The sequence below is a fragment of the Xiphias gladius genome, chromosome 5 (genome assembly GCF_016859285.1).
Source record: "Xiphias gladius isolate SHS-SW01 ecotype Sanya breed wild chromosome 5, ASM1685928v1, whole genome shotgun sequence".
In the NCBI taxonomy this organism is placed as follows: Eukaryota; Metazoa; Chordata; class Actinopteri; order Istiophoriformes; family Xiphiidae; genus Xiphias; species Xiphias gladius.
Window position 1 is genome coordinate 10,894,479 of NC_053404.1, and position 13,154 is coordinate 10,907,632.

The 13,154-nt window shown below is 42.2% G+C and overlaps 1 protein-coding gene across 1 annotated transcript; it reads left to right on the forward strand.

Annotated features, from left to right (window-relative positions):
* The first annotated feature begins 4 nt into the window (after positions 1-4).
* On the forward strand, positions 5-12,628 carry skida1 (SKI/DACH domain containing 1). The gene is made up of 2 exons (XM_040126656.1): positions 5-111; positions 9,062-12,628. The coding sequence occupies exon 2, from the start codon at positions 9,421-9,423 to the stop codon at positions 11,899-11,901; it is 2,481 nt and encodes an 826-aa protein (XP_039982590.1). The 5' UTR covers positions 5-111; positions 9,062-9,420; the 3' UTR covers positions 11,902-12,628.
* The last annotated feature ends 526 nt before the right edge of the window (positions 12,629-13,154 follow it).

Consider the following 13,154-nt stretch of genomic DNA (forward strand, 5'->3'; position numbering starts at 1 on the left):
ATCGCCGAGAGCAACGTTCCATGTTGGATTCACATGGCCGAGATGGTTTGAAACTTTGTAGCAGAGAGACTTCACTTTACTTGATTCAGTGTGAACCTCAGCAACATGGAGGTAGGCGAAGATGTGGCATATTACTGTCAAAGACCTGCCAAGTTCGGCAGCTGTTAAAAGGAGGATGTTTAGAGAACAAATGTGTGTTGATTATATGTTTAAAACTTGTATACAGAAAGGACGGTAATTATCTGCTGAGTGGACTCAGATGAGTTTGTGATGTATAGCAGAGCATAGCTACATTGAAAAGAAACGTGAATATTTTTCTGCTCCAGATTAAAAATCAGACGTTTTAATTTTCAGTGTAACAATTATGTTTGATAACTTTACGCAATAGTTAAATTTAGAGCTGAAATGATGAATCAATTAATCTAAATCGATCAACCAAAAGTTCATTAACAACATGTTTGATAATTAAGTAATCAAAAAATTAATTTTTCAAGCAAAAATACAAAAACTTTCCTTATTCAAGCTTCACAAATGTGGACATCTTTCTCAGTTTATATCATTTTAAACTGAATAGTTTTTAGGTTTTGGACTGTTGGTTGGACAGAGCAAGATGTGAATATGTGAACTTAGGTTCTGGGAAATTTTAATGAGCACTATTTACTATTATTTGATCCCTTACTGCATTGGACTGATTTTACAGATTAAACAATGATGTGAACTAAATGGCAGAATAATCAATAATGAAAATAATTTTTAGTTGCAGCCCTGGATAAACTGTGTGTTCACAACTAAATCTACTTTTTTGGTTCATGTGGTTCAAACAGACTAAACAAGAATGTTTATTTAAATTGTTGCAGTCACCTCTGGACATTTCTTGTTTTTCCCTTTTTATATGGGATTTTTCTAAATTTAAAATTTGCTTCGAAACCCTATCCAGTAAGAAGCCATTTGATGTACTGTCACATCAGACTGTGCATACATGTAATAATGCTACAGGCTTAATAATTAATTTTCAAGCTGTAATGCACAATGTTTTTCAGATGTCATTTATGTTAGCGCACATCCACTCATGCACCTTTAAAAGTCAGGCTAGTACGTTTTTTTTTTTTTTTTCATTGCACCTTAGTAAGCTCATTCAAAACAACAACATGACAATAGTTACATGACATAAACATGATATTTAGGCTGTGTTGTCCATTACAGAACAAGGTACATGATTACAAAAAACTTTTTTGTTTTTTGTTTTTAAAATTTTACATCTATAATGTCAATGAAAACAATACGTTGTTTTTTTTGTATTTGTCTTTGTTGTTGTATTTGGGGGTATTGTTTATTTGTTTGTTTGTTTTTAAAAATTGTGAATCGTGGTTTACTGCTTGGGTTGGAAAATGTCATTCTTAAGGAACTGAAATAAATATTTTCACCAATCCATTTCAATATGATTGAAAATAGTAGAAGAATGTAAAAGGTATAGGTCTAGTGAGTGTACAGCCAGTAGATCTGAGACAGCTTTTTACTTTAAGGATGAATACCTTTATCTTTCAACAATAATGAATGGGATTTGAGAAGCCTTTATCAGGGTGCATATCAGACCTGCTAATATACAGTTTTGTTTTGACAGTATCCCCATGCTGTTGCCAAGGATGCTCCAGAACACACACACACACACACACACATTCTATTCCAAGTACTCAGCTGCTACTTGCATCACTGATTCCTCTGAGTGAGCTCCCGCTCTTGGTTTCCAGAGAAACTTAATGACTTGCCAATAATGCGCAAGAGCACACGAGCGTCCTCTGTATAATATGGTGAGTGAGAGGTCCCTGGGAGTGCCTGCCCATTGTTTGCTTTAATTTCAAATTTCTCAGATGCTCCAGTCGACACTGGGCACTGCACTAAAAGGGGGTGGGGATGGGGGTGGGGGGGTTGGCTGGGGAAAAGGAAAGACCTATTAGAGCTGGAGAGAACAAAGGGAGGCGAAGGACGGGGCAGCGGTTGTCGAGGGGCCCGTATAGCTACTGATGTACTAAAAATTGAAAATTATTTTTACAACTTGCACTTGGTTAAGTCAAAGTTTGCACAAATCTTTTATAATGTTCCTCAGGTTGTCTGAGAAGAGCTTTCTCTGAGACAGAAATTGCAGCAACACTGTCTGCTCCCAGTGACTACTGGTGACCTCAAAGTACATATAGCACGCAGAGCTTTTATATAATTTAACGTATTCTATGATTATAACAAGGCTGTCCTCTCTAGCTAAAAGAGCTTTGTTGGGCATATTGTAGATCTATGAAGGTGTTGTTTGGATGAGGATCTCTAAATCCACTGCAGCAGGGTTTCTGCTATAGGCCTGAATCTGTTCAGAAGAATTTGCTGCCCTGTCTCAGCTGCATTATTTTGCAATATAAAAGATCTACATGTAAACTGGTAGGGAAATAACCTTCTGGAGAAACTCACATTATTTTTGCACCATCTAAATGTAACCTACAGGTCATGGTGTATGTCAGGGCTACTGACTCTGTCAGGGTTTTCAAAACTTTTGCCTCTGTGTTCTGCACAGTAGGTTGCCTATTTCAGTTACCTCCAGTGATGTACAGTAGCAAAGTTGGACTTTGGCAAGGAAGCAGAAATAAAAGATTAAAGCAACATTCTTGAAATAAATATTTCATTGTTGTAATTCCCACGATTCAATTCGCAGATAATTCCCATTTAATTGTTAGAAGGGCGGCTTCACAGCACTTAAAACTTAAAGAGTCAGAGGACCCTCGCAATTGAGTTCTGGGCATGTTTGTGTAGGCTGGGGAGCTTTTGTCGTCTCCCTGTGCAGAATGAGGATCGTGTAAAATGCACAGGGAATACAAAAGACAACACTGGGAAAACAACCCCCACAGCCTCAGACTTATGTATATGTAAGATTCATTTTGACCTTATTTTAAGGCACTACACACAAATGCTGGACTGTATTCATTGCCTGTCAGTTATTTATTTTGTCTAATGGTTAGTTTTGTTCTATAGATTGCCTAATTAACTCAATCTCTACTGAAGCTTATTTGTTTTGTTGGCATTTATAAATTGCCAAAAAAGACCAAGGTGCAAAGAATGCATATTACAAAAATCACACCAATAAAATCTGAATTTTTTTTTTTCCTTAGACATTGCATCCCAAAATTGTGTGTGCGCACATTGCAGGGGGAACTCTGCCTTAAACTAAAGCTGTCTGAGCAGAATATTTTCACAGACTGAGCTCATAAGCTTCAACAAATGACTGCTGACAATTAAGTGAAGGACTTTTATTTTGAAATAGTTGTATTCTCAAATAGAGGCCATATGCTTGTTTTCAAATCAATTTATAAATGAGTAATGGGAATTTTTCAAGGGTGTCAAGTAGAATGTAAAGTACCTATGGCCTGTAGACCTTACTAAAAAAAAAAAAAACTATTCCATTATTTATGTTACTTTCAAGAAAATGTGTGTTATGTGACATGTTTACTCACTTTTTACACATTCCAGCCTAGCATATAAATTTTAGCCCAACTGTTATACTTTAAGCCTAGTTAAATTGAAACAGTGAAAACTTTCAAATGTGTGTTGGATTCAAACATCACTGAATTTACATTTAAATTGTGTGTAATCAGCAATTACTTCTTCTCCCAGTTGCCGGAATGTAACTAATACAGTAAGTTTTAGTTAAGATTATTTACTTGCAGCAACCCCAATAAAGGTATCACTAAATGTAAGTGAGCCTGATATTCATTTATATACCAGACTTTATAAATATCTTAATTGTATTTTTATCTCTGTAGTATCGACACTCTGCATGTCTTTCTTAGGGTTTATGGCAGGTAATATATGTTGAAAGGCTGTAATGGTTGTGACAGATCGTGTACATTCCAACCCTATTTCTTCTGAATTCCCCCCCCCCCCAAAAGACTGTATGGTGTTTTGGGGATACTTGGACAGAAAAGGGAGAACACTTCAGCATACTAATAACTATTAGTTAGATTTTTTCATCTCATATTTATTTAGCCTATACTACCGATCTGGGAAATGCTTGACATATAAAAACATTAAACACACTGAAAATGACCTGAACAGCTAAATGAACCCTTCCTTGTTACACCACATTCAGACCCATCAGTATTTACCCGCGGTCTTCTCTCTGGTCGGCAAGTAGCAGAGGCACAGGAAAAAAAATACAAACAGTCCCAACACGGCAGGGTGAAAGGTGAAGAGAGCCCTCCCCCCAACCCTGTCCGCACACACTTCAGGCTCGGATTGCATGTAAAATCACATTCTCCCGGGGTGGTGGGGGTGGAGAGGAATTCATTGTTTTGTTATGGGGCAGTGGGTTTGTGTCATAAAAAGTCTATGCTCTTACAAGTGCCTGCGCCTCCTTGACCAAGTGTCTCCATAAAACTCAATGCAAAACAAATGACTTGGGGTTGCAGGAGAAATAGGCTACGTTTGATTTGATGAGCGTTAGAAAACTGGAAGAGTTTGGAAACTCGCCTATAACAGAAGATTTTTATGGCCAGCTAGCTTATAAAAATGTATAAAATTCACCAGATGAACCAGTTACATGAACCTCTTCCAAGACCCTTTTTTTTCACATCGCTGTTGTATGGAGTGTGTTGAATTTCTTTAAATTTTTTTAAAGCGTGCTGTATTCAAACCAACTATGTCCATTTAGCCTTAGTCTATATTCCATAAATGGTGGTGGAGAAATTTAAGTTGTCCGTCTCACTCAGTCATTTAAATTCCAAACAATCTCACTGCTGTAATGTGGGTTACACTGCACTGCACAGACACTAAACTGTGGAGCATTGGTCATGTGTGTTCATCAGCCGCGCGCGCGCAGACTGTGTCTTCACCGTAATCCGCCCATCTCCCCCATTAAGCGTCGGCCTTCCACAGTGAAGTAGTGGAAAATAAAATTAGATAAAACCCTTAACACGAGTTGAGGAAGTCGCCACAAGGCGTACAACCTCTATATACGAAATAAACGTTTTTATTATTAATGTTTCACTTTTTCGATATTCTTCTTCTGTGTGCTTCAATAAGGATCATGTATTGTTATCATGAATCTAAATTACAATGGCACTGACTTCCAAGAAGCCGGCTCAACTCCATATTCTAAACATAGCCTATATTCTTTAGATTAAAATGTGTTTTGGTGGTTACCCTGCACTGTTACTCCGGCCATGTAACAATTCAAGCCTATGCAAGACTGCACTGAGGTCCACCGCTAGGAATGAGCCTAAAGTCCAAGATATGGTCGACTGAGACTTTTCTCCTGCATCACCAGCACACAGCGGGCTGTTGCAAGAAACCTCCACCGTGCTTGAGGTCTCTCTCTCTGTCGCTCGATTTCGTCTCCTCCCCTCCGGTCCCGGCCGAGATCCAGGCGCAGGAGAGGGGGGAATAAGTGCCCTGTGGCATCTGGTGTATCCAAAATCTGCATAACAAAGAGTCCCTGATCTTAATTGGAAATAATCAAATATATGTCTGTAACCAGGTTATTTCTATTCAATTATTATTACATGATTATATCATTGTTTTGGGATGCTTCTATGGTCGGCAGTTCAAACCCCGGGATAAGATGAGAGCTTGAATTAAAAACAATGATAATGGAGTCACCATGGGGAAATTATCATGTCTATGGTACCATCATAGGAGAAACTAGAAAATTACACGTGACAGTAACGACAATTTTTCTTTTTCTGTCTTTTTTTTAAGCAGATAAAGAACTATGTTGTGATAATTTTTTGTTGGAATTTTGCTTCATGTTTTACATAGTTCTTTGTGGCCTTGTTGCTTCAACAGATAAAATAAATAAAAATAATATGACGTGTCACTTATGGATTCACCACTTGAACAATTTTCGTGTAAACAGGCTACTGCTGTTTGCTTCAGGTTATCATTAAACTAACTGTGTATGTGTGTGTGAGTGAGAGAGAGATATATATTTCTGTGCAACCTCACTATTTTGTGATACAAGGTGTACTTATGTTATAGGACATTTGTATTCTACACAAAGTGCACATGACTGGTCTGTTTGTTTTTGCACTAATTTAGGCCAATAGAAGGTCAATAGAAGAGAACTGGTTAGAAGCTTACATAGGTTTAATTTTTCTACATTCAAGTGAGAAGCCTTGGTTATACTGTATGTGATCAGAGAAAAACGATAAGCACGCATTGTGGCAAACAATAGAAGCCCCGATTCCCGAAGGGGTAAGACATACAGTGGTCAGGACCTGGGATGAAACAAGCCTTGACTGTCTGTTCCTCCCTGGCCGGGCACAGTGCACCGAGGCGATGGGAGTTATTCCCCCGGGGATCTTACCTCGGTAAGATGCCCCTCCTCACATTTCACTGCTGCATCCGTGAAACTCCACATACTCCATGTATTAATGCTATCATACAGAATCAACACGTGCTATTTAAAACGGTGAGAAGGTCAGATATTGGAGTTGGAATGGATATAACTAAACTAAAGGGATTGGACAGTATATAAGACTTATACACAGTGATAGCTGTACAGAGAGGAGGCGCACCATCGCACTCTCAGGTATCTCTAATGGTCTGTTTCAACTGCAGCACTGAGTGTATCCCACAATTTGCTAGTCCACAAGCTACTTCTGCGGCGCTCAACAGCCTTTTGTGGCTGATCGAGTAAAGTATAACCTACCTCATAACTAGAGGGAGAGTGTGTCATTGACAAAAGAGCCTACTAGAATTATAACTTTTAATTATTCTCCACGACTTTATACCACATTACACACAACCACTGTAATGTAAGATATTAAATTAGAAGCAATACGCTTAACCTTAAAACTGAGGGGGAAAAAACACGCACGCGCGCACACACACACGCGTATATATTCCACTCCGGTGGAATATGCACCACAGACAAGTGCATACAGATCGTGCAAATTTCCCAATTTAGAGCTTAGACTCTACAGTGTGATATTGCGTGGATTTTGTGGACATTATCCATTAATATTCTGAGGTTTAACAAGGAGCTATAATAACAACGCCTACATACATATAACACGCTGTTTAATGTAACACCGAGGTCACATTGATGCTATTCAAAATACAATGAATGGTCTGTAAATAAGTAAATAGGCTTAAAGTTATGGAGATGAACATGCCCAGTCTTGATTTTGGCCCAAACATGCATAGCGCTTCCCGTGAAGAACGGACCACAGGGGATTCACGTGTTTTATAGATAACAAAGACGGAACATAATGCTGAGAGTGTTAAAAAAAATATATGGCTCAGAGGCGAAACACAATAACCAGTCAAAACAGCCTTGTGTTGGCCTACTGGTAATTCAAACAATTAGCCAATATAATATCGGCTAATACACAGTTACATTATTTGGACGGCGTTGTGGGTGGTGGTCCAAGCCAACGTTTCCTCTGCTTTCTATGTTGCCTATGCGCGTGTGCGTTTTCATTCAGATTGCGCGTCCTTTTTTGTGTGTGCGTATCTGTGCGTGCGGGGTTTCTTAAACGCTTATACTTGTGCGATTGTTTCGTGAAAAGTCAGTGGTTTGTGTGTGTATGTGTTTTCGTGTGCACATGCAGTATGTACATGCGCATAAACAAAATGTCAACATGTTTACGAGATATTGTAGCCCTACATGAGACCAGACACAAAAAGAATAGATAGATAAATAAATTCACTCACAAGGTGACTACGTTATTTTCAGTAATCCCACAATAGCCAAGGCTCCTGTTCCCACCATTTTATAAAAAGCTACATGTTGATAAAAATAATATTTGTAGCCTAATTTTATTTACATAACAATTAATTATCATAAATATTTGTGTAATATGGAATGCTATATTTTATAATTGTTGCTCCAAAATGTCTTGTTAAAAATATTTGCCTTAACGAGGGATCTTAATTGGATGTTTTAAGTTGCTATGGCTTTAACCTACGTTGTCAAGAAAACGTTGTGGGAAAAGCAACCCTGACTCTGCACTTCTAGCTTGTCCAATCACTGTTTCCATTTCCAACAGTAACAAGTGCATGCGTAAATACACAATACATTAACAAGGCTACACGCTGAATTACAGCACAATTCAAATTACTTTGGCATACACACGCACACACAGAGGAATAGAGAGAGAGACAGAGTAATTGATGTAAAGTGAAAAGGTATAAAAAACAGCGAGAACGCCGATTAATCTAGTACGGTATAGCCAGAAAAATTAATATAGGCCTACATAGTCTGAACAAATATATAGGATACGTAGAATCAGTCATTAGGCAGCCAACTAGGAAAAAATCATATGGAGGAAAAGCTAGAGCCAACGAAAGCAATTGACTTGAGCCTTGGTCAGCGCAGCAGCTTAACCGTGGAAAAGCAGCACTCCACGTGTAAAAAGCAAATGTCTTTGTTTAAGCTGCTCTGACTTCACACACATCAAACCGTCGAAAATACCCAGAGTCTGGAGTCATTTTACCAGCATAAAATCGACTGCATACAGGAGCACTACTGCAAGCATTTTGAAGTGGACCGAAAGGGAATAGCACAAAATATTCCAGTTTTATCACGACACTTTGCAGTCTCAGGATACCTATTCCGGTTGTACACGCACCATGACCTGGGGTGAATTTTCATCAGCTCTGTATTCAGCTATTTAATTATGAACTTCGCATAATTGCATTATTTACTCAAATTGCGAAGACTGTGGGCACAAGTCTAAAATATTGTATTGGTGTGTGTGTGTGTGTGTGTGTGTGTGTGTGTGTGTGTGTGTGGTTGGGGGGGGGGGGCTCATTTTTATTGCATCACCTGTCAGCGGCGTCCAATGGGCGTCCACTCCGAAGGCATTAATTGATGAAGGTGTCTCCAGACTGGCGCACCTCCCCTCTCTGTCATTTTATTTGTGGCTCAACCAGCAGCCAGAATAGCAGCTGCATTTTAGCTCTTATTCTGTTTCTCTGTCTCTCTCTCTCTCTCTCTCTTTCTCCCTCCCCTTCACCCTCACAACTCCCTCTCCCTCCCTCTCTCTCTCTCTCTTCTCCCTATTTTATCCCTCTGTCTCAGGCAGTGGTGTACACCTACCCCTCGTCCTGCTGCCGACCAGAGGGAAGTGGAGCCGGCAGAGGCAGGTAGCAGCAGCCCCGGCTTGGTGGACGCATCCGTCACATTCCTCCACCATGCCGGACCGGGGCAAGAGGCGACATGTGGATGCTGTCGGCTCATTCAACCTATTAGACACCGGCAGCTCAATTTAACTCCGCATGTCAAAGTTTACATTTTCATGACGCAGCAGAAGCGGTATGGGTGGATTAAAGGTATGAGCAGGATGTCTTGAGCTCACCACCCCATGCCATTTACTGATAAATCCATAATATACTGAGAGTGACTACATGGATTAATACATTGGAGCGGATATATAAAACATGGGAGACCTGGAGTGTGGTTTTGAGGAAATGCAAGGAGTGAGATTGGGATACCTGCTGATCAAAGGCAAGCAAATGTTTGCTTTGTCTCAGGTTTTCACCGACCTGCTGAAGAACATCCCTCGGACCACGGTGCACAAGCGCATGGACCACCTGAAAGTGAAGAAGCACCACTGCGACCTGGAGGAGCTGCGGAAGCTCAAAGCAATAAACTCTATAGCTTTCCATGCCGCTAAATGCACTCTCATATCGCGGGAGGACGTGGAGGCTCTGTATTTCTCCTGCAAGACTGAGCGGGTGTTGAAGTCCAACAAAAGGAAAGCGAAAACGATGTGTTCCACCGGGGATGTTGATGCCTCCCCCGGGCTTCTCCGTGCCGACGCCGAGCTGTGGAAGGAAAAAGTTTGGTTTAGTTTGCACGGTGTTCCGGATAGTCTCACACTTCACACCAAAACGAGCAGGCGAAGAGAGCTGACTCCTTGCCTTACCGACTCCAAACTACCTCAATTTTACCACAAAACCCACGGACGGGATTACCGTTCGGCGACTAAGTCCAGTCACAAACACTTTAAAAACTATGAAACCGCTAAAATAACAGGGAACCCCGTTACTTTGAGCCAAAAACACTCGTATTTCAGGAGCGCGGTGACCCGGGAGCCGGTGGTGCTTCAGTCCGCCATGGCTGCTCAGTCCAGGCTCTTGCGCTCAGCCGGCGACCTACTTCACAAAAGGAAGAGGAGGCGCGAGGGGGGCGGCGGCAGGGACAGCGCGAGACATTCGTGGAGCAGGAGCAGACACGCTCACCACCACGTACCACCGGTGCTGCTTGTACAACCCAAATCATCCGACAGTCACGGGACCTTTGGAGCTTTCCACCTCGGTTCTGATTTATATCTTGATCCCAGACCTCACCATCATCATCACCACCAGCATCACCATCATCATCATCACCACCACCACGAACCGAGTTTCCCAGAGAATTATAGCAGCGACACTGAGTCCAGCACCTACTCGGACCGGGTGTACCCCGACTCAGACTTTGGATCCGGCGTCTCCTCCACCAGCAACTCCGGGAGCTCAGATGAGGAAGAGGAAGGCGAGGATGAAGATGACACACACTCAGAGAGTTCAGAGGTCAGTTCCGAGGAGGAAGAGAGCTCCTCTCAGTCCGACTCCAGCTCAGTTTCAAGCCGTGTTTCAGTCCAGAGCATCCGGTTCAGACGGGCCAGGGTTGGTTCTCTCACCAAAAATCTTAATACTAGTAAAGCACCTTTGGTCCTGCAGCCCACGTTTCACTACAACAACCAGCATCAACAAGAGAAACAACACGGGACACTGTGCCATGTAGCCACTTCACAAACAGGGGACAGTACTCAGGAGAAACGGCAAAAATGTGAATTTATACGTAGTGAAACTAGAAAGGACTTGGGACCCTTACAGCCACCAAAATTAAACTCAGCTATTGTCGGGGATTGCCTTTTCGCTGAGTCCAAAAGGGAAAGGGGTTCTGGGGCTGATCCAAGCAGGGCTGACCCCGTGGTTGAGTTGCCCTCTTATTCACCGGGACTTAACCGGAGCAAGGCCTTTCATCCCACACGCAGGACACCGGGGTATCCCATCAAATGTCCCACGGGAGTGAGCACACTATGTGACCAGTACAAAGAAACCAAATTCCCCAAATGTGCCGACAAAAGGGAGGCCAAAGCCACCACCCTAAAACTGCCCATTCCACTGAAAAAAATTAAGACCGAGGCGGAGGAGCCCTCTGTGACCGCCGCCCCCCACTCGGACAGTGCCAGGACAGCTAGGACATCACCCTTAAACCTCCACGATGTAAAAGTTAAAGTGGAGGAAAGCTGTGATGAATATGAATCTCAGAACCAAGCTACTGTGGTCAGATGTAAAGGAGATAAGGCAGAGAGCATTGATGGCCAATATCCCAGCGGAGCACTCAAACAAGGGGACTTTTTCAACAGTGAGATTAGAGCTACAGAGAAGAGCCCTGGTGTGGCCCCCAGGTCCCCTTGTGGTCCTCATGAATGCAGGAGCACCCAGGACATCCCGTGTATCGAGGAGGGGGAGCACAGGAACAAACACTGCAGGGCTCCGGTGTTGGGGAATAAGAAACTCCGAGTTTCCAGGACTCAAACCAAACAAAACGTGCACAGGGTCAATAAGGCTGCCTCTTCTACTAGCCCCATGGGCTGCGAGGAGGCATCCTGTGAGGATTTACCGAGCAGACGCAAACGCAGCAACGCGAGCACTGTAGTATTGCCCGCAAAAATGCCTTTCAGCCTGATGGCAAATTTCCCATCCCCGCCGTCGCTGGTTGTTGGCAGTGACGGGGATTTGTACCCCGCTTACTCCATGAACTCGCTGAGGGGCCCTGGGCCTCCCCCTCCGTCCCACCCCGTGTGGAGGTGGCAGCCAGGCGGTCAGATTCTCCCTCCCCCACACGTTCAGAGAACTAGGAAACACTGAGCTAGTCTTTAAAAGCAAAACAACAAAAGCCCCCACAGTGTCTCCCCCTCCAACCTAATCGTAGCCTGAGTCTTAACAAGAGCTCACAAAATTGCTCCAAACTTTATCGGTGTATTGGGATTTTTGTCCCTTTTTTCTGTGAATGGATTTTTGGATTTTGTTTTGAAGTTTGATCGAGGAAAAACCTACAAGGTCCTCTTTTGGAGCCTCAGAAAACGCCCACGGGACTGTGAGACACCGCTCGTGGATTCATGCTTAAAAACGCGTGTTTTAAAATAAGCTATCAATCCTAAGCAATATGTTAGGTTATCATTATTGTCTTTACTTGATTTTTACTGGACTTGACTGTTTCTTCTTGGATTTGCTTTGCTCGACCTGTTGGATTGTATGGTGCCAGGGTTTCAGTAGTTTGTTCTTTGTCTATAAGAGGAAAGGGGGTCAAAAGAAATCACAGCATTCCTTGGGATGAGGCTACTTTTAATCTATCTCGAACTGAGAGCAAGTATGATTAAGTAAATCAAAAAAAAAAATCAGGGTTCACATTCTGTGCTAATCGGTACATTATATATATCAAAGCTGTGTTTTCTTTCATGACTGTCACGTGGAATAGCTTGGCCACCACGGCCCATGTATCCAAATGTTCAGTTTCAGAGAATTAGGCTATTAAAATGGGTTTATTAATGTCTATCTATACATGCTCACAGTAATGCCTTTAGTAGATGTGACAGGAATTTATTTCTGGTTGTTGTGTGTGTGTGTGTGTGTGTGTGTGTGTGTGTGTGTGTGTTGTTTTTTTTTTTAGAGTGCTTGTGATCCGGTTTTCAGTCTTGTTTTTATTTCTGCGGAGTATTTCCTGGTTTGCAAATGTGCGTGACTGTGCACAGACGCAGGCCCAGACACAACACAGGCCTTATGTACAGACAATCAAACAGAATAAGGCTCAGACCTTCATAGCACGTGAAGTCCCGCGGTTGACTCCATTCACGTAGCTTCAGGTCCACTTGGCGACCGATTTCCTCTGCACGTCAGATTTGTGCCAAAATGAGTCTGTATTTGCGTTCAGAGCACGAACATTAGTCAGGAAAAGTAAATCACAGACAAAATGACAACGTCCAAGATAGGTTACCAGTGGGATGTGAATTAAGAGTAACCGTGGGGGGAAACAGCACCAAAACAGCGCGAAACACCTTCTAGCTACACTGGGTACTCGGAAACAGTGCGACAAAGCACAAGCGATAGGCTTAAAATCATTA